Here is an 18,862-nt window from a genome sequence, read left to right as displayed (position 1 = left end):
GAAGTCAAGGCAAATAAGACCTATTCGAATATCTAAACAGAGTAAATTAAAATGTGAACCAGAAAATAGATTTTTTTTAAATTGTAAAAACAAAAATAGTTTCCTTATGCTCTTCATCTCTTCTCCGCGCGTGGTCCAGGCAGCCCCAGGTCCGCCGTCCCCACGCTTGTGCGCTCCCGGGCTCCTCTTAAATAAAAGCCGGCAGTCCGGCTCCTTTCTCCTTATTGGTCAGGTGGGGGCGTTGCCTCACGTGACGCGGCGTCTTGGCTTCCCTTCCTCGCCCTGTCGTCTCTTGTGTGGAGTCTTGTGGTACGGTCAGTCAGACAACTCCCGTGTTCAAAGTGGGCGACGGGCCGGTACGCGCACGGACCCCCTTTTCCACAGCCTCCCCCCACAACATTGGTCATTCTTCGGAGAAGGCAAGCTGACTCTCTCGCTATCCATCTCTTTCAAAGGGTCCCGGGCACGTCACACACACGCCTGTCCTGGTCCCCCCCAAACCCTGCATGTTCGGTTTCACCTACCGAGAGCTCGCACTCATCATCCCCGCTCCGCCACGGTTCATCCTCGGACACGCCTGGCTCTTTTCTCGGCTGAACCCAATCGGAGAAAAAGCAAGTGAGTCTGCAAACTTCTATCAACTGTTTAACTCCTGCTCATGTTACGTGTTTGTGTGTACGGCAGGTTTATATTTGTCTGATTTAGCGTGTTTAAATTTGGGAAAAAATCCGAATGGCTTCTGTTGGTAGGTTACGCGTGCGCGCTTTTGACTCGGGCCGATTGGGACTCCGCCGCGTAGAATAAAAACATTTGTTAAAAGCGAACAAATGATGTATAACAGTACTGTCTGCTTTAGTTTCAAACTTTCTAAATATTATTGGAGAAAAAAAATAACTTTTTGCCCCCCTTTCCCACGTGAGACACATTTTTGTTTTTCGAATAGGATAAAAGTTCTTGACGGAAATGTACCAAGATTAATCTATTAAATTTGACTCAAATTTAACCTTAAAGTAATGGCCCGATTTTTGTCTTCAATGAAAACGTGTCTTATCACACACTTCGAAATGATTTCTGGTAAATACGTGAGCTCACACGTGTAGATTTTGGCTGGCTTGTGTACTGTACGCTTTCAAAGCATGAAAATGTGTGACGCAAAACTAAAATAAAAGGGGCCATTTAAACAAAGAACTGTGTGTGCGTATGGGGATTTGTGGGGGTGTGAGTGCGTCCGCATGTGTGTGAAGGAGAGTAAGTAATTGACAAAGTTAATATCAGAAATAGATAATAATTCGCTTTGTAACAAAAGTTACTTGGTGAATTGGAGGAGAGAGGCTGACTGGCAAAAGTCTCATTATCTAGCAGGAGAGTGAGCCTTTTTCATCAAGGGACTTAATTCATCCATTAATTCCTGCATCTACAGTTTTGTGTATGTACAATATAAAACATTTCTGATGTAAAACTTGGAGATTATAGACAAAGGGTCTCTTTGAAAATGAGTGTTCTCCAAGTATGTCAAAAGATGAAAGATTTAATTTCTTCCCCCAAACCTAACATCAGAAGCTTTTTCCCTCCCAACCTATCATGAATGAGATTTTTATTTTAGTTTATTTAAGTGCAACTAAATTAAGTGTAATCGGCTCTCGAAGCGGGTATTTTTTTTCTCTAATATTTCCAAAAACGTGCATTCTACAATGAGTAAACAATTTATGAACAGGTGTTGTGACTGAGTGTGAACGGTTATCTGTCTAAATGTGATCTAAGCAAATAGCTCATGGTGACCAGTAAACGGTGCAGCTTATTCAAAGTCAGCTAAGGATTTTTGCCAGCTCACTGCCCGCTCCAGGCAGGATAAAAAGTATGGAATAAATGGATAGCTGTAAACTGTGTGTTGTCTCTCCACAGCTTTAGTGCCTTTGGGAGGACCCTTGGTAATGGTCAGTCAGGCTGCCCTGCGTGATGCCTGATCATGACAGCGCCGCGCTCCTAACCAGACAGACTAAGCGCCGTCGAGTGGACATCGGTGTGAAAAGGACCGTTGGCAGTGTCACGGGGATCCTACTCGACAGCATGAACCAGTCACGTAGCCCCGATCGGGACGGAGATTGCTCTCTAGTTCGAGGCCACGGCGGCACCAACGGTGATGGCGAGAAATCCAATGTTCTGAGGAAGTTACTGAAGAGAGCCAATTCATACGAGGACACCATGATGCCTTTTACTGGGGCAACCATCATCTCACAGCTTCTAAAGAAGAATATGGGGAAGAATGGGGGGAGTGACTCTGGTTTCCAGGTATTTCCTTCTCATCATGCAATATTTGTGTTTTTACTCAAATCAAATAATACAAAGTAAGCTGTGAGACTCAAAAAATCACATGACACTTGAAAGTGAAAATGCCTAATTGGGCTTAATTTTTCTACATCAGGGGTCTACTCACATTCATTGCCAGCGTTTAAGATTAATGGCTGTGCAAAATTATTTATTCAGGTGGCCGTACATGAGCAGTTATGCAAACTGCACACTGACTAATTGATGTCAAAGCAGAGTAATTTCTTGAGTCAAATGAAAAGATAAAATATTTATTATAAGAATAAGATGTGTGGAGTGTACTCACTTTTGTGAGATACTGTTTTTCCCCTCATACAGTCAGTTAACTGTATGATGTTAATGTTAATTTTCTACTTTTGTTGTCTTTTTCAGGGCAGTGGAGCGCTGTCCAGCGGCGGCTCGGAAATCCAGGCTGAAGATGCCTGCAGTAATTCCTCCTCCCAGGACCGCGACAGCCCATCCAACTGCCTTTCGCCAGGACCTCTCCCTTCTGCCCAGCAGTCATTCGGACGACCGCTACCTTCTTCCAACCTCAGTTCCCACAGTCAAACGCTGCCCCTTGCCACATTTGACTTAGACAGGCTGTCGGACGAGCACCTTCGGGCGAAGCGGGCGCGGGTGGAAAACATCATCCGCGGTATGAGTCATTCACCGCTTGTCCGAACCAGCACTGACGATCACAGCCAGGATTGCAACGGCAACAACAACAACGAGCACAGAGGTGACGGCAACAGTCACAGCCACAGACGAAGCGACTGCGCATCTTCTCTCCTCAGCTCTCCCGGTTCGCGGACAGGCGGCGTCATTGCCGGTGAGGTATACCGGGAGAACAAGAGGAAGCAGCGCCTGCCTCAGCAACAGCACAGATTTGCCCAGCTCGTTTGTTCCAGACAAGAGCAACGACAAGAGGAGAGGCGACAACTCAAACTACAGTTGGAAGACATGCAGGTTTGTCATGAAAAGAGGGTGCAAAATTTCTCACTGTGTATTAAATTCAAAGTAAAAATACTCCCAAGTAAATGTAGAAGTACAGATTCAACTCCAAAGTCAATTCTACAAGACCACAAGCCAACTCTCTGCTCTTTCCTTAATTTTTTTTAGAAGCAGCTACGCCAACTCCAAGAGAAATTCTACCAAATCTATGACTCTGAGACAGAAGAGGAGGAGGAAAATCGCGTGGGCGGCAGGGTGGACCGAAGCGCTGAAAGGGATGAGGACGGTAACCTTTCTGAGGACAGCATCCGCTCTGATGGCCTAGAAGAGAGGCACAGCGACCGAGGGCGGCGCCGTCATGATGACCTGTCAGAGCTGGACCCAGGCTTGTTCCTTGACCGAGCCCGAGCCCTGCTGCGACAACAGGCGTTGATGGATAGGGAGATGGAGGAGGATGGGGTGGACAGGGTGGGGGAGGATGAGGATGATGAGAAGAATGGGGAGAGGATGATGAAGAGGCAAGGGGGGAGGCAGTTAGCCGAGACATTGAAGCAGGAACTCAATTGCGCCGTCTCCCAGGTTGTTGACACGGTGGTTAAAGGTTTCTCATCACCCAAGCAGACCGTCAGCAACAACCCCGGCTGCCACAGCACACCGGTTGCCCCGTCATCGTCCAACTCATCGTCTTCTGGTCCTCTCCCCTTTGGTCCTCTCACTTCACTCACCCCAGACCATCGTTTTGGGGGTAGCGCCTTTGCCCTCAATCTTCATGGAGACGGCAGCCCCTCCTCCAACTACCACTCCTCCAACTACCACTCCTCCAATCCCAGGCTGCACTGCTTCGGCGACATAATAGTCCCGAGCCCACTGGACTCGTTCAGCAGCCTGAGCGGCAGGCTGAGCGGAGTGCCGACGCCAAACGATCAAACGGAGGCCCTCCCGTTGGTGGTGCGCAAGGGCGCTGACAGGAGTAACGGCGAAGAGAATGGCACCCACTCTCTACCTCCTCCACCACCTCCTCCTCCCCCTCATCATCCCACCATCCACACTTCTCCTCTCACAGCTTCTCTTGGGTTCAGCCCTCCATCCTTTCGCCACCCCTTCCCCCTTCCACTCATGGGCTACCCTTTTCACAGCCCTCTGGGATCGCACGGCGGGGGGGCTGGCTATGCCCCCGGGCCTAAGGACCACCACATTCACTCCTCCCCAGATTTAATGGACATGACCCGCGAAACCCTAAGCCTGAGAACCAAAATGGCCACCCTAGGAGGGGGACACCTCGGTCACCACCACAACAGGCAGAGTTCTCCGAATCAACACGGGCCTGAAGGTTTGTCGCTGTCGCTCATTAAGTCTGAATGCGGCGACCTGGCAGACATGGCTGACATATCACCATACTCAAGCAGCACTGTATCCTTCTCACCCCAAGATTGTGAATGTGTGTGTGTGCGCGCGCGAGCATTTGATGTCTTTGCGGTTGCAGCTGCCGACACCACACCACTGGCACAAAGTCTGTAGTATCAATTAATGCATATTAATTGACCCCCCCCCCCCCCTCTCAATTGCATGTTGTAAAGGGAAGATGAAACGAGGTGTGCCAGGTCTTACAAGGGCGCGAAAGATTAAACAGGTTATGCGCTGGTCTCTCAACTTCTTTTAAGTCGATGGAGCTCCAGCTCACTCATGCGCTCTAGTGCGGTTTTATTCGCTTTCATCACACAGACTTTGTACATAAACGCTCAAAGCAAGTGAGGGATAAGGGGGGCGCAACTTTAGGTCAACACCTTGTATACAGCAGCTCAAAGCTAATCATGTTTCAAAGAGAGGAAAAGACACTGCCTCATTGATGCCAGTTTTCAAAAGGTGTCCATGTTTAGCAAGCCGTCTTCCTTCTTAAGTCCCCCCTACATACACTTTGATTCGTTGGCCTTTGCCACCTATTGCTTAGTAGCTGTGTGTGTGCAATCGCTTCTTTCAATTTCACAAACATACACATGCATGCTCGCCCTTTTCTGGGCGCGTACACGTGGACAGGTGTTTGCAGGTAGCTGTTTATTTTTTCATTCCTAACCTTTCATATGTAAAGGGCTTCTGACAGTTACATTTACACACATGGCACAAGTCCACACGATTGAAGAACAAAGTAGGAAACAAAATAAGACTTTGAACTTTCAAAAATTGTATTTCCTTGCCGTCCTTATTATGTGATATCAGTGCCGCTACAAAGCTAATTTAGCTTTACTTTTAAAAAGTGAATATTTTTTAGCCCCATAATCCTGCTGTCAGTTTTATTTCATTAATTCAAAGAGAAAAATAGTTCTTAAAATGAAAAATTAAGATTCTGAACTCCCCATCAAATCAGCATTTCAAGAAAAAATAGAGGACATTAAAGATATCACCAACCCACTTTGGTTAGATGCCAGGTAAAAAGGGTCAAATGCAAATATTATTTTGCACAACCAAATTTTTATAACCTAAATTTAAATAGAATGATGACTTCGACAAGGTAGGTCTAAGTAATTATTTGGACAACATGTCACACAAACTGAGCATCAGTAATCCTTTGTGTTGACCTGAGCAGGTGTACTCCATTCATTTATGAATTTGACCCCCCACCACCACCTCTTTTCTTCTAAGCAAAACCCCCCAATAAACGCACGCACACACCTGGACGCGAGGTCAGGTTACAGTGTCAGGATCAACAAATAATCAATACACATATTTTAGAACAACACATCACACTGTTTGTCATATTTGTGAGCTGTTACATTAAAACATGCTTCAGAGATCCAGATGTACTGTCCCATGTGTATCCACACACCACAGTGACAGGTTGGCATGAATGTTAAACAGGTAATGGTGTCACTTGTTGTTAAATAGCGTATCTGCGACTGAATGAATGATGGATGACTGAGCAGGACTCAACTCCAGTTTCACACAGTGTTAACACTTATTTGTGACAAGCATAAATATCAAACCCAACCGAACCGATAGGATTTAATTGAAATGCGGGACTAAAAAGACAAACTACTTCTCTTCTTTCGTCACACTTCACTTTCTTCGGTCTCCTGTTGGCAGCAGCTTTATTGGGCCCCTGGGGTTTCTTTGTGTGTGTGCACGCGCTAATTGACCTTGCGGGGGGTCACATTGATTGCCTCATCTTCACTGATAGATTATGGGGCTGTTAATGTGGTGGCAAAATGGCAGAGTGGTGGGGCACAGCTGTCATTGCACACGCGCGTGTTACACATCCACATAAACATGCGCAGACGGACCATCACTTTGCAACCAAGGACTGCGCAATTTTTATTTCCCTGGTTTAGACACCGTGGTGGTTGAGTAGCTGATAATATGGCATGATTGGAAGATGAGGCTTGTGTCTTACATTTTACTGGGCCACTATGATAAAACATTTCTTATTGCTTAACTTTTTTGCTGCTCTATTTTATGCAAAATAATCATTCTAACTATACAAATCGACATCAAGTCTACCTCCCCTCTCTTTTTGAATTTTTTGTTTAGTCTCGCAATGTTTTTAGCAATTTCTGTCTCATAGGGCTGTACATATTATATAATGTTTATTGTGCAGGAGTACACCCTGCTCAGCAAAACCCTGCTTGTTCCCACCTTAACGTTGCTCTCCAGATCCAAGAAGGTTTATCTCCCAACCATCTGAAGAAGGCTAAACTCATGTTCTTCTACACTCGTTATCCGTCCTCGAACATGCTCAAAATCTTCTTTTCTGATGTCAAGGTAAGCACTTGTGTCTTCATGTTTTTTTTTCTCTCCTTGTGCTTGCCTCTGAGGAAGTTAATAGTAAAATATTTGGGGAAGGCAGAGGAGGAGGTCATATGGTTTATACATGTTAGTTATTCACTGTATTTTTTATTTATTCTCTGATTATTTGTGTAAACAAATGCTGCAGATGGATGCTCCAGTTTGCTCACATCTTTGGAGCACAATTAGCTTCTGGCCTTAATCATCCTGTAGGGGGCAAAGGACAGGGGTCGGTGGGAGTTGTGTGTGTGTTGGGGTGAGGGGGTGTCAATGGTGTCTCACCAAACTGTATCACCACCCAACCCCCCAAGCTGACCTCAACCTTTATCTTGTCACTCAAAATATACACAAGGGTTTCACTTTTGAAAAATAGATTAGTTATTGCGAAGGCAGAGATGCAATCTCCAATCATTCCAAATTCATGTGGTGCGCGTTAACTAAAGTTGACTTCAACTGACAGGCACGCAGATGGAAGGTCTGTGTGCGTATTGGGGGAGTGGTCCTGAGAAAATGACAGCGGGCGAGCACTGTGGGGCAGGGGGCATAAACAAATTACAACAACGGCAGCTTTAAAACAAAGCCGTTGATTGTTTTGTGTTTACAGGCTGTGAAGTGTTTTGTTGCGAAAGAACATACGGCTCCTTCGTGGAACCGGGACATTGCATTCAAATGAGCACGCAACCACACACACACGAGCACCAGCTGCGCTGTTGCTCGTACTGTATCTGCCGTGACCACTTCTTTCAGGCAGTGCCACATCGGCGTTGGCTGCTATGGTAACGAGGGTCGCCGGGACATGAGGTTGCTAGGCAAACACAAGGTTGCTAAGATCACCTGCTTCTGATGGGCCATTTACTATAAACACACATACACCTGTTCTAATGCATACATAAAAATAATAAAAAACATTCAGTAGTTCTGATAAAATACATTCACTGGCCACAACATCGGGCACAACAGGACTTGTAACAAAGGCATAGAATAACACAATCATAAATATTCCTTTGACAATATGTCTAATAATTTAGGGTAGGTACAATATTCTAAATTATAACTAAAGGAAGAAACATTTCGATATTACCTCAAACTGTGGCAATGGCGAATTGGTCTTCCTCGCTGGATATTATTATACAGTTGTGTTCAAAATTCAACCCCCAATGCCATGTATTTTTTTTCTCACTCACAAACAGATCGAATAAGGATATAAATGTAATATATACTAACTAAGGTTATTGCGTCAGCCCCACAGTTGTGGGATCGAGGGTTCGATTCCTGGTTCGGACCTTCCTGTGGGGAGTTTGGATGTTCTCCCTGGTCTTACGTGGGTTTTTCCACGTACTCTGATTTTTCTTCCCACATGCCAAAAACATGCTTGGTAGGCTGGTTGATCACTCTAAATTGCTTTTAAGTATGAGTGTGAGCGTGAACAGTTGTCCGTCTCCTTGTGCCCTGCGATTGGCTGCCCACCGATTCAGGGTGTCCCCCGCCTGGATAGGCTCCAGCATGACCCTTGTTCGAAAAATGAATGAATATATACAAATTCTTCATTTTGCAAGTCATCATTTGTTCAGATTATGAACAAGATACATTTTAAATGAAGCTTACAATAACACTATATACTGCAGTGCCGTTTGAATAATTTGGAACATAATTGTATTTACCCTATGAGGAAGGCGGTGAGTGTATTTTACTTAGTTGAAGTGCGAACAAGACAGTGACAAATAGATTTTATATAAAATTGCCAGTGGAAATATGCTTAAAAATGTGACTGTCAACCCAAGATTTTATTTTGAAAACGGTTATATTCATGAAAATTCTATTTGCACAGAACTATATTTTGATTTTTTTTTGTCTAAACTACGGAAGAATATTGCTGCCACCGCAAATTTTACGTAAATGTATCGTAATTTTTGTTTCATAGAAGAATGTGTATTTATGTATTAATTTAACTCGTTCCTTTAATTTTAACAGTAATATAACATAGAGTAATCACTTAAACGAGCACAACTGCTTTATAAGACAAAACAAGACTTGATTACTCCTGCGGTGACCTCAATTTTAAGGAATGCCTTTGTTTCGCTGAATTTACAAGTGAAATTTACCTTGTTATAATTTGATTCCTTACCACATTAAAATTCGAAATTTATAATGTTTAATTTTTTTTACAACATTGCAGTGTGAAATGAAATTGTATTTCCTTATGGTATGGCAGCTGTATGCTTCCACAGCAATCTGTTAACAAATTTGCCACAGGTAGTTTTAGACTCTGGAATGGTTGCCAAGCAAAAACCACACCTAAAAATCATTGGCTGTGTCTTCAAGAAAAGTATTCTCTTCTATTAGCATTTTATGCAAATGATTTATTGTTAAATTTGGTTTTAATTGACAGATAATCCATGTTAATCTGCCATAAGAATGTATGGGAGGATATTATTTCGTTTAATATAAAATGAACCGCAGCTAATCCTATTTGTGATGAGCCAGGCTGTCCTTTTACTTTATTATGTGTTGTTTCATTGTCCTTTTGCATTCACTGCCCTCATTATTATAATATTTTCAAAATCCGGGTCAGTGTCTCGCTCCCGCTTTCGTTACTGTCCCACCCCTCCCTCTGTGGGAACAATAAGTAGTATGTGTGAGGAGGATCAGGCAGATTCACTGTAAGGGAATTAGGACCCTGAATGGCTCACACTAATTGGACTTGAATGGACTTGTCTCTGGGAAAGCAGTTCTTAAAGATGAGCCTCTTGTGTAGAACGATGGCCGAGTATGCTGTGGGAAGTGGGTTGGAGCGCACGACTGTTTTAGTCTCACATGCTGTATGATGTGCACGCGCGCACACACAAACACACTAATGTCTAATAGCCCTCTCATTTTAAAGAGACACTCACATGTCGGTGTGAAGACTTCAAGGTTGTCGCCATCCTGTCTTGAGAGAGTAAGCCACAGCAATTAAGGCCCTGTTAAGACTGGAGGGGAGTGGATTCATTTGACACCCTCTCATCATCTCATACCCAAGTTTGCTTTCAGAAGCGTGCATGTATCCAGTTCAACCCGTTACGGTGCACTATTTTCCTTGAGAGGTTGACTGACATTTTATCAGGAATCAATTAGCTCCTAACCCACCTCCTGATAATTGGAATTAAACTGCTAATTTAGCGAAATCAGCGATGTGAACCAGCAGCACTGCCATTAACAATTATTTAAACAATTAACATGAGAAAATATTTTTTTTAAGCAAGCTAATTGAGAATATTAATATTCTCAGGAATGGGGATATTACTGTCATATTTTACAACGCTATCCTTGCGTTCTAGTAACACAGTAACACAATCAATACATTAAATACCTTAAATCAGATTAAACACGAGAAATGTCTATCTTCCTCTGTATTCCTTTTTCCCATTTAATCTAATTGTATAATGCATAAAAAATATTTAAGTGGATTTGCACTTCAGAAGGTGCTTAAAAAGTAATGAGCGGCTCAGGAGTTTCCTACTTTCACCCTTAACCGCAATAGTGCAGCAACTGCATATTTATTCCAAAATAACATGTATTTTTTTTTAAATGTGTTAACTGCACATACTTAGACACTTAAGGAATAATGTTAAAAAAATAGCTGTAGTGGCTATTTATGTTGATGCCGCACATTCAACTTGTCTTAAAAATGTGCTACGTTGCAGTGCATGCAATTCATGTAGTTTGACTTTCTGGCATGAACATGGGAAGGGCATTTAGGGGATGGAAGATGGAGGGGTGCAAGCATCACTTGACACTTTTTTTCTGATGCGGCTCCTTTTCCCTCTTTTGGGTGTAAACACAAAGTGGCATGCCTCATGCTCAGCGATTTGTCACCTCTCGTCTTCTAAGAAGAGTCGCCACTGGGATGAGCAAAATTTGAGTGGGGGAGGGGGATCATATTGGTGTTTAGCAATGAGGTTGCCTGGATCAGTTAACTGGGACAGTGAATTAAACTACTTATGACTTCCAAGATTTTTTCTTTAATCTAGCTCTAAAAGTCAGACAATTCAGGGACAGGCGGTGTTTTAATGTTTGACTAATCCGTAAAATAATACCTAAACATAAATAACAGTTCATTTAATGAATTGTATTGTTTTGTTCTGTTCTTGGGCAATATTTTTTTTAAATAAGTCTCACAAATAAGCTTTTGATGTAGTGCTGCACTTCCTTCTGATTTCATAGTTGCACTTGCTCACCAAGGTGATGGTGATAAGCAGTTTCTATATTAATTCATCCGTTAATTTTTGCAACCCCCACCTCTGGCCTGAAGTCAGCTGGGATAGGCGCGACCCTAGTGAGGATAAAGCGGTTCAGAAAATGAGAGATAAGATGAGTGCTGATGAGTGCACATGTGCTACTAAACTCCTGCATACTTGCCCATTACGCCTCCAACCCAACCAAACCCTGCTTGCCCCCCCTGCAGAAAGATGTCCGGTAACAATGCTGAGCTTAATCTCCATGTCAAAGCTGTTTTTCTGCCTCGCCACACCTACTGCCGTATTCTGTTCAATCTCCAATACACGTACACACATACAAACGCACGCATTCACCAGTCTGACGTTCAGTTTCCATGTTTTGTCTTACAAAAATGTGTATTTTTCACACCGTGTCAACCAATTACTGGACCTTGTCAGGAAGTCAATTTCGCTCCCTCTGAGCATTGGATGACTTTTGTTAGACCTTTCTGACCTCTCCTCTACTTGTTTGCAGTTCAACCGCTGCATCACCTCCCAGCTTATCAAGTGGTTCAGCAATTTCCGTGAGTTCTACTACATCCAGATGGAGAAGTACGCCCGGCAGGCCATCAATGAGGGCGTCACTGCTGTCGAGGAACTGGCGGTTGGCCGCGATGCCGAACTCTTCCGGGCGCTCAACATGCACTACAACAAAGCCAATGACTTTGAGGTACGTCGAGAAAGATACTAACTACCCCAGTTGATATTTAATTTTTATTGCAAACAAAAGCCCTACTTTTAGTTATTTTATTTGTGTTTATACAATTTTTACTACGTTTTGGGAGGCTTTTCAGATCACTTCAGATCTGTGAAATTGGTCACGGAGGCAATGAAACTTTTATATGGCAAAATATCACTGCTGCTTTTTCACTTCTATAAGTGGAAGCCAGTAAAGTTTTGTCATTGAACAGCCTTTATCAGTCTCCTCGTCAACTCTCTACACTTTTAAGAATTATTTAGCATTGATAAAATTAAATAGCTAAGCTTGCTTTTCCCCAAAAATACAAATAATACACTTCACCCTCAGTATCCTATGAGCCCTACTTCAAATATTTTTGAAGTAGCTGGCGTATTCCTCAACTCACCCACAGTTCCAATTCACCCCTTCATTTCCTCCGGTGCTTTTCATGTTCAGTCACAGGGACTACCGGCCAAGTGTATTGATGTTCCAGGCGCGATCTAATATAGTCTTTGAATTGGAGAATGACGCATGTTTATTCAAGGAAAAATAAAGGATCAAATGGAAGTGATGGAAACACTCACCTGAACAAAATCAAGAAAAACGAATCACTCAGGAATCAACCAAATTGTGTGCATGTTAATGCACCGACTGTCAAATAGTACAGAATTGAATCCATACAGATTAACTACACTTCCAGTGCTAATCCAACTCAACACTGAGGGATTGGATAGAAGCAACAAACCTAATTTTGAATGACCCCCTCAGTCTCAAATTCGAAAATTGTTTGGGTCAAACGTTTTTTATACAAATTGACTTTTACAAATGCCCTCCAAGTCAACTGTTAAGAACGAACAGTCACCTCTTGCTTTTTTGCTGAGGTGAGGCCGTTGCAGTGTGAGTGAGTGCGTGCCTGTGTGTTTGTGGGCGATAGACGAGGCGAAAGAGGACGCTGCTCAAGGCATGGGCGACCTTGTCATAGCGATTTGCACAAGTCAAATTCTACCCCTCACTTCTCCCAATGTTAGTCTAAGGGGACCCCAGGGCCTTTAAACTCTGACACAACATCAGCAGCATTTAGACGTCGATTAGAAGGAAAGCACGCACACACGTTTTCTTTTTAACTGAGTGAGAGGAAACTTGAAGGGGCAAGATTTGACTGCATTTTGTATAACTGGGGTCAGGTGACCTCAGCCACATATGCTATGCGTTTTATGTCCGAGTCTATTTTCTTATTTTTAGTTGATGGATTATCTTGGCTCAGGTACTTAAGGCTCTATTTTGAAGTGCCTCTTTGCCAAACGGGTGAGTTCAGCCGTTAGACCTTCATTGAAATGAAGTTGCAATTGACAAGTTGCACAGATGTAGCCCAAATCTTTCTGCCTTAGTGTGACGCCTAACCTCGCTGCATCCACCTTCACCTGCCTCCTTCCTTTGTCTGCCCTGAGGGAACATTACCGACCAGGGACTCTTTCTCTTTGTCAGGCTTGGAGGCGTGAAACCGGAACCGCGGCCGATTCAGCAAGTCTCCGTCGCGCACAGGAGTCTTCTCCTTTTAGCCAAATTTAGCATCACGGTTCCACCTTGATTTGTCCCCCGCCAGCCCTCCGCCCCTCCCCGCATTGTCCTTCTGACTCTGTCCTCCTCATCGGTTATCAACCTCGTTCATCTTTAGCAACTCCCTCCTCATCTCCGCCCAGAAATTACGTGGGCGTCCAGTTAACATCATAGAAATCAATAATAACTTTTAATCTCATTCATTTGCCGTCAGTATTTAGCTTGTGATTATCATTTCTCCATTAATTACCTTGTTCTCTATGCAGCCACATTTAAAATAAAAAAAAATCTTTCTTGTAAACCTCACTCTCTCAGTACACACTGGCCAACCCCCCCTAACCATCGCCCACCACCCCTTCTCTGGAAGTATTTTGTCCTAATTACAGCTCAGCCGTTGGCTAATGAGGGAGGCATGAGGAGGGGGTGGTGGGAGAAAGGGAAAGGTAATGGGGGAATAGACTCAACTTCACAAAAAAAACAGACAGAGGGTTCTTCTTTGCCAGGACACTCAGGGGGAAGGTGTCAGCTTCTAGCCGTTGCCAAGAGGAAGGGAAATGTTTCCTTTTTGTTTGTTTTTTTAAACTTTCTTTTGGGAACAGATTGACGACTCTCCGATAAGTCTGCCAGCAGCTTTGGGCTTGACATCCTTAACTTGTACGAGGCTTCTGTGAGTTTAAAAGTTGTGCAAATATTTGCCCAACAAGCACATTTGCGTGTTTTAAGCGGTCACACTTTGCACTACACAACAGCAACATGATACACTGAACTTTAAACGATAAAAATACACGTGCCCTTGTTTTTACCTACTTGTCGTGGAACTTTTTCAATTGTAAGTCATTTTATTTGTGGCAGAAGTTGCACACCCACAGTCATGCTCAGGCAGATATTAATTTGTGATGATCTGAAAGAGCCCCTGTTGAAGTGTGGGTGTAGAGACTTACAAATCCTGTCCTTTGAGTTCAAATGAGACACATACACACCTTAGTAGTGGCGTGGTGGTGCCTCACATTTCAGGACTATCTGATTTCATAAGCACGGTGCCACATGAAAGGCTCAAATACTCATGCCTTTCTCTGTTTACGCTTTCATCTTTCCTTTCGTCTTATTCATCCATTCACTCATCCTGCTTCCTATTCTCTCCCATGCCAAGAGGCCCTGCTCCAATCACAGTAGCTCATTCTAACATTCTTCTAATTCTTGCAGCTCTAAACAAATACTGGTTCTCAGCATTAACCAGCTGTCTTTTTTTGTGAATTCACTCACGTGGAGCAATTACTGTTACAAAAACCCCTATTAGTTTCGAATTGACCAAAGTTTCAAAGAGAATAAGAAAATGTGGTGCTGGTGGACAGAGAGAAAGCCACACCACAGACAAAGCCACCTGCCAGTTTCTGTCACTATAAATATAGCGATCGGCTTGGAGAATGCATGCATGAGTGCATGTGAGCGCATGTGCAAGTGTCTTCCAGTTGGGACGAAGAAGAAGAAGGCATCGTCTTTGTCACCGAGCCATGAAGAGTCACGAGGGGGGTGGTTTATTGTTGGTGTGTGGGCTTCCTGTGTGTGTGTTTGTACACAGTGATTCTCCTTCGCAGCTGTCTCCGCAGCTTTGACAATGGGCCGACTAACAAAGACGTGGCCTTGAGCCGCTGTCATGTGATACGAGTGGTCTGCAGCCTCTCGATCAGATGACCCCCCACCCCCTATTGTCCTCTTCAGTGACACACAAGCAAGCTCATTTTTTAGACCTACGAGAACGGTAAAAAAAATAATAATAATAAACCACTGGCCTTGAGGATGCATTATTAAAAATAAACTGTACAATTAATGTAAATACAGACAGCGGCCACAATGGGCAATTTAACTGTGGCCAATTCAAAAGATGCACGTGATTGACTCAGTGGAGGTCCGCACTTGGCAATGTCAGATACCACTGTTCATACTTACTTGACAGTGATAACTTGATAATTTAACACCAGAATCCTTGAAGTTACTGAATCCACTGGGGAGCACAAATTCCCTCTACAGACCCCAATGATTCACATGTCATGATGCGATTAGAAAATCGTTTCAGGTAAAATTTAAGAAATGTTGCTTGTCATCTGTAAAGCGGGCAGCCCTTTCAAAGTTTGACACCACAATGAATAACTAGTTGCCTTTCTTAAGCTTTGGTAAAGTAATTTGGCTGTCATCTGCTGGAAACCCTTAGAATGGGTATGGATTTCACTACATCCTAATTGGTATAAAATCTCAGGTTTAGTGGAATAAATGGTACTGCTGAAGAATGTGACAGTCCTGAAAGATAAATAAATCTTTAACCATGAGAGTTTACAATGCCATGGGGATTGTGACAAGTCATGACTGATAGCAGAGATAGTTAAGATGAGGAAAAAGGAAGCAGATGGTGATAGGAAAATAGTGACCAATGGCAAAGTGGATCAGATCTGGAGACAACATGTCAGAGGTCACATATCTCAGCATGTACAATACGTGCAGTAAAAAGCATTCGTGATGAAATTAACACTGAATCCAACAATCTATGAAATAGCCATGTGCCAAATATCGGTTTGAAGGGTTTTACCATGGTTTTTACACAGCCAGTTTGTAATTTTTTTTAATTTTTCCGCAACAGAAAATAATTCAAAATCACTGGCCTAACACAACCTGCTTATTCTGCACACTGACTGCAGTGACAGAGGGTCTCATTGAAACAACTGTAGTCTCTCAGGGGCTGCTAAAAATGAGAGAGGGTGGAGATAGTGTACAAGAGTCTGGGGAATCATTTAGTGCGCTTATGTGTGAGTAGTGAGGACGATCCATCCTTTCTGATGGCATCTAACCTTGACGTGTCCTGCCGCGTGTGACGGGGTTACACACTTTGCTGTAGTGTCTAGGAGCATGCACCTTCTCTGGAGGAGTCAGCATGTGTTGGTGTGTGTTAGTACATGGGCATGCAAAATGTGAGAGACAAAAAGGTGGTGAAAAGGTGAGAGAGTAAGGTAGTTTAGTGTCTCTGTGTTCTTGTACTCAGCAGTGGGGTAGAAAGAATAGGAGAAAACAATGTGTGTGTGTGTGTGTGTGTGTGTGTGTGTGTGTGTGTTCTGCTTGTTAGGAAACACAAACATGGGCATAACATGGAAAAGGACAATTAGGTCTTTAATGATCAATCACTTGAGCACACAGGCAGATAAAAGAAAGAATGTTTTGAGATCTACAAATGTTTTTTGGGGCTTTCAGGTGCCTGATCGCTTTATTGAGGTGGCCCAGGTGACTCTCCGTGAGTTCTTCAATGCCATCGTGGCTGGCAAAGATGCCGATCCTTCATGGAAGAAGGCGATCTACAAGGTGATCTGCAAGCTGGACAGTGAAGTCCCGGAGACCTTCAAATCTCCAAACTGCCTCCAGGAGCTGCTCCATGACTGATAAGGAGGTGGGAAGCCCAATGGGCCACCGCAACAAATAAAAATTTGAACAAAACGGCCAAAAGAGTTGTTTAGTGATGCTCGGGACGGATCTTGAGATGCGATGAAGTTTGATATTGACAAAGACAACATTCTTCCGAACGGTCTCGAGAAACCCGAGAGCATTCAAAGATGTTTCTCTTCGTCAGACGTTCCTGCATGCTCTTCATCCTTTTGCGGACAGAGATTGGAACCAACTAGCAATGAAGATAATATATATAAAGTTCTTTTTATCGTGGATGTTTTTAAGTGTGATGGGCATTTCTAAGGGAAAAAAAACGTGATGTTCCTGTATTTTTGCTGTTCTCCTTTGTATGAGTTTACACAATCTCACATGCACGCCAACACATATTTCCTGATTAGTAAAGCTCTGTAGCATTCCCACCAAACTGCTCATTTTCCCTTTTACGTTTACATTCTGTTTGTCTCATTCAGTGTGGCAAGACTTGAAGGTAATTGCTCTCAAAGTATGAAACATCAAACTTGTTTGCATTCAGGCATTGGAGAGATGCAATGGACAATAGGAGGCCTGCTGTATTTTTTGTGTGTTTGCAGCTTCATTTGTTAAATGTTCTTTCCCAGCAAGAACATTATAAAAAAAACTTGAGTTGGCACTTTTTTGATTTTCCACGATACATCAATCAAAAGACCTGCGGGCAAATCTTTAAGTGAAAAGGACTTGCTGTATTTAAGTGTTTTACTGGCCACAAACACTGATCCTTTGACTGAACAATCATTCCTGTTTCTGCTGGTTCCTGGATTTTCACAATAACATCCTCTTTCCTGGTGGAGTGTTGATTGCTTTCAGTGATGAATAACATTACAGTATTTTTAAAAGTACTCAAGTCTCACATCTTAAGGATGTCTGGAGACATATTAAAAACAAAAAAAAACATTCCGCCTCTACTTTCTCTGCACATTCATGAGATTCAAGAAGCTGACACGAGGTGATACGTTAAACAGCATAAAAAATACACGGCTGTCATTTGAGATGCAACAAAAACTCTGACCACTCTATTGTTTTATTTAATGCTGATTATTGATGTTAATATTCTGAGGCTTATTATTCTAATTAAAGCTTGCTACAGACTAGACCTCTGGTTTACTCATTCATCACACGACAACACAGAAATAAAACTAAACTATTGACATTAAAATGTGGAGTATGTTGTATTTTGTGGCATTCACTATGAAACCAGACGGTAACCAGGCAACATGATGGCCACTTTAACTGTGCCGTCCTCTCTGGCTGTATTCTCCATCAGGACATGTGATCCGTCCTTGTTGTTGCTGATGAATTGAAAAGAGGAGCGCTGTGTGATTATTGTCAGCACAAAAGCCTCAAAAAGCTGCTGACGCCTAGATTAGCCAGTACAAAGACGCAGGGGCACGCACACACACAAACTCACACGTGAGTACACACGGCCCATCTGCCCTTGATACACGACCATCCTCCGCAGCACTGATTTGTCCCTGTTTTTTGGTGTCCACACCTCTGCAAGCCTCCTTCATTAGAGCACTTTCATCTCCTCTAACGGCACTTACCAGCACTGTACACACCCTGGCCGCGAAACGCACGCGTGTGCTTTGGAATAACATGGCACCATCACCGGCTTGGGCTCAATTGCCAGCAATCCAGTGTACCTCAACCACTTCCACTAAAGGGACACACAGTGGAGTGCGCACATCTGCCAAACCACATACTATCACAAAACCAAAAAAAAATGTTTCGGTTACTATCCTATCACTTTCTGTTTTCATCTGTAAATATTCAACAAAAATTATACCATAACAAAAGCAATATCGAACTTAAGGATCATATGTGACATTGATACACTCCGAAATGGGAGAAAGTTAGGAAGTAGACAAAATGA

The 18,862-nt window shown here is 43.2% G+C and overlaps 1 protein-coding gene across 2 annotated transcripts; it reads left to right on the top strand.

Annotated features, from left to right (window-relative positions):
• The first annotated feature begins 240 nt into the window (after positions 1–240).
• LOC144075991 (prospero homeobox protein 1-like) lies at positions 241–18,098 on the top strand. Of its 2 annotated transcripts, none has more exons than XM_077603502.1 (7): positions 241–618; positions 1,903–2,289; positions 2,698–3,273; positions 3,427–4,668; positions 6,904–7,011; positions 11,767–11,961; positions 13,456–16,751. In XM_077603502.1, exons 2-7 carry the CDS (start codon positions 1,957–1,959, stop codon positions 13,537–13,539), a joined length of 2,538 nt encoding a protein of 845 aa, XP_077459628.1. In that variant the 5' UTR covers positions 241–618; positions 1,903–1,956; the 3' UTR covers positions 13,540–16,751. The 2 variants fall into 2 exon arrangements, with proteins under 2 accessions (XP_077459628.1, XP_077459618.1); XM_077603492.1 differs by lacking the exon at positions 13,456–16,751 and adding an exon at positions 16,765–18,098 and having other exon boundaries at positions 244–618.
• Positions 18,099–18,862: the final 764 nt, after the last annotated feature.

The sequence above is a fragment of the Stigmatopora argus genome, chromosome 1 (genome assembly GCF_051989625.1).
Source record: "Stigmatopora argus isolate UIUO_Sarg chromosome 1, RoL_Sarg_1.0, whole genome shotgun sequence".
Classification (NCBI taxonomy): Eukaryota; Metazoa; Chordata; class Actinopteri; order Syngnathiformes; family Syngnathidae; genus Stigmatopora; species Stigmatopora argus.
Note: the sequence above shows the minus strand (reverse complement) of the source record. Positions and strands in the feature narration are given on the sequence as shown.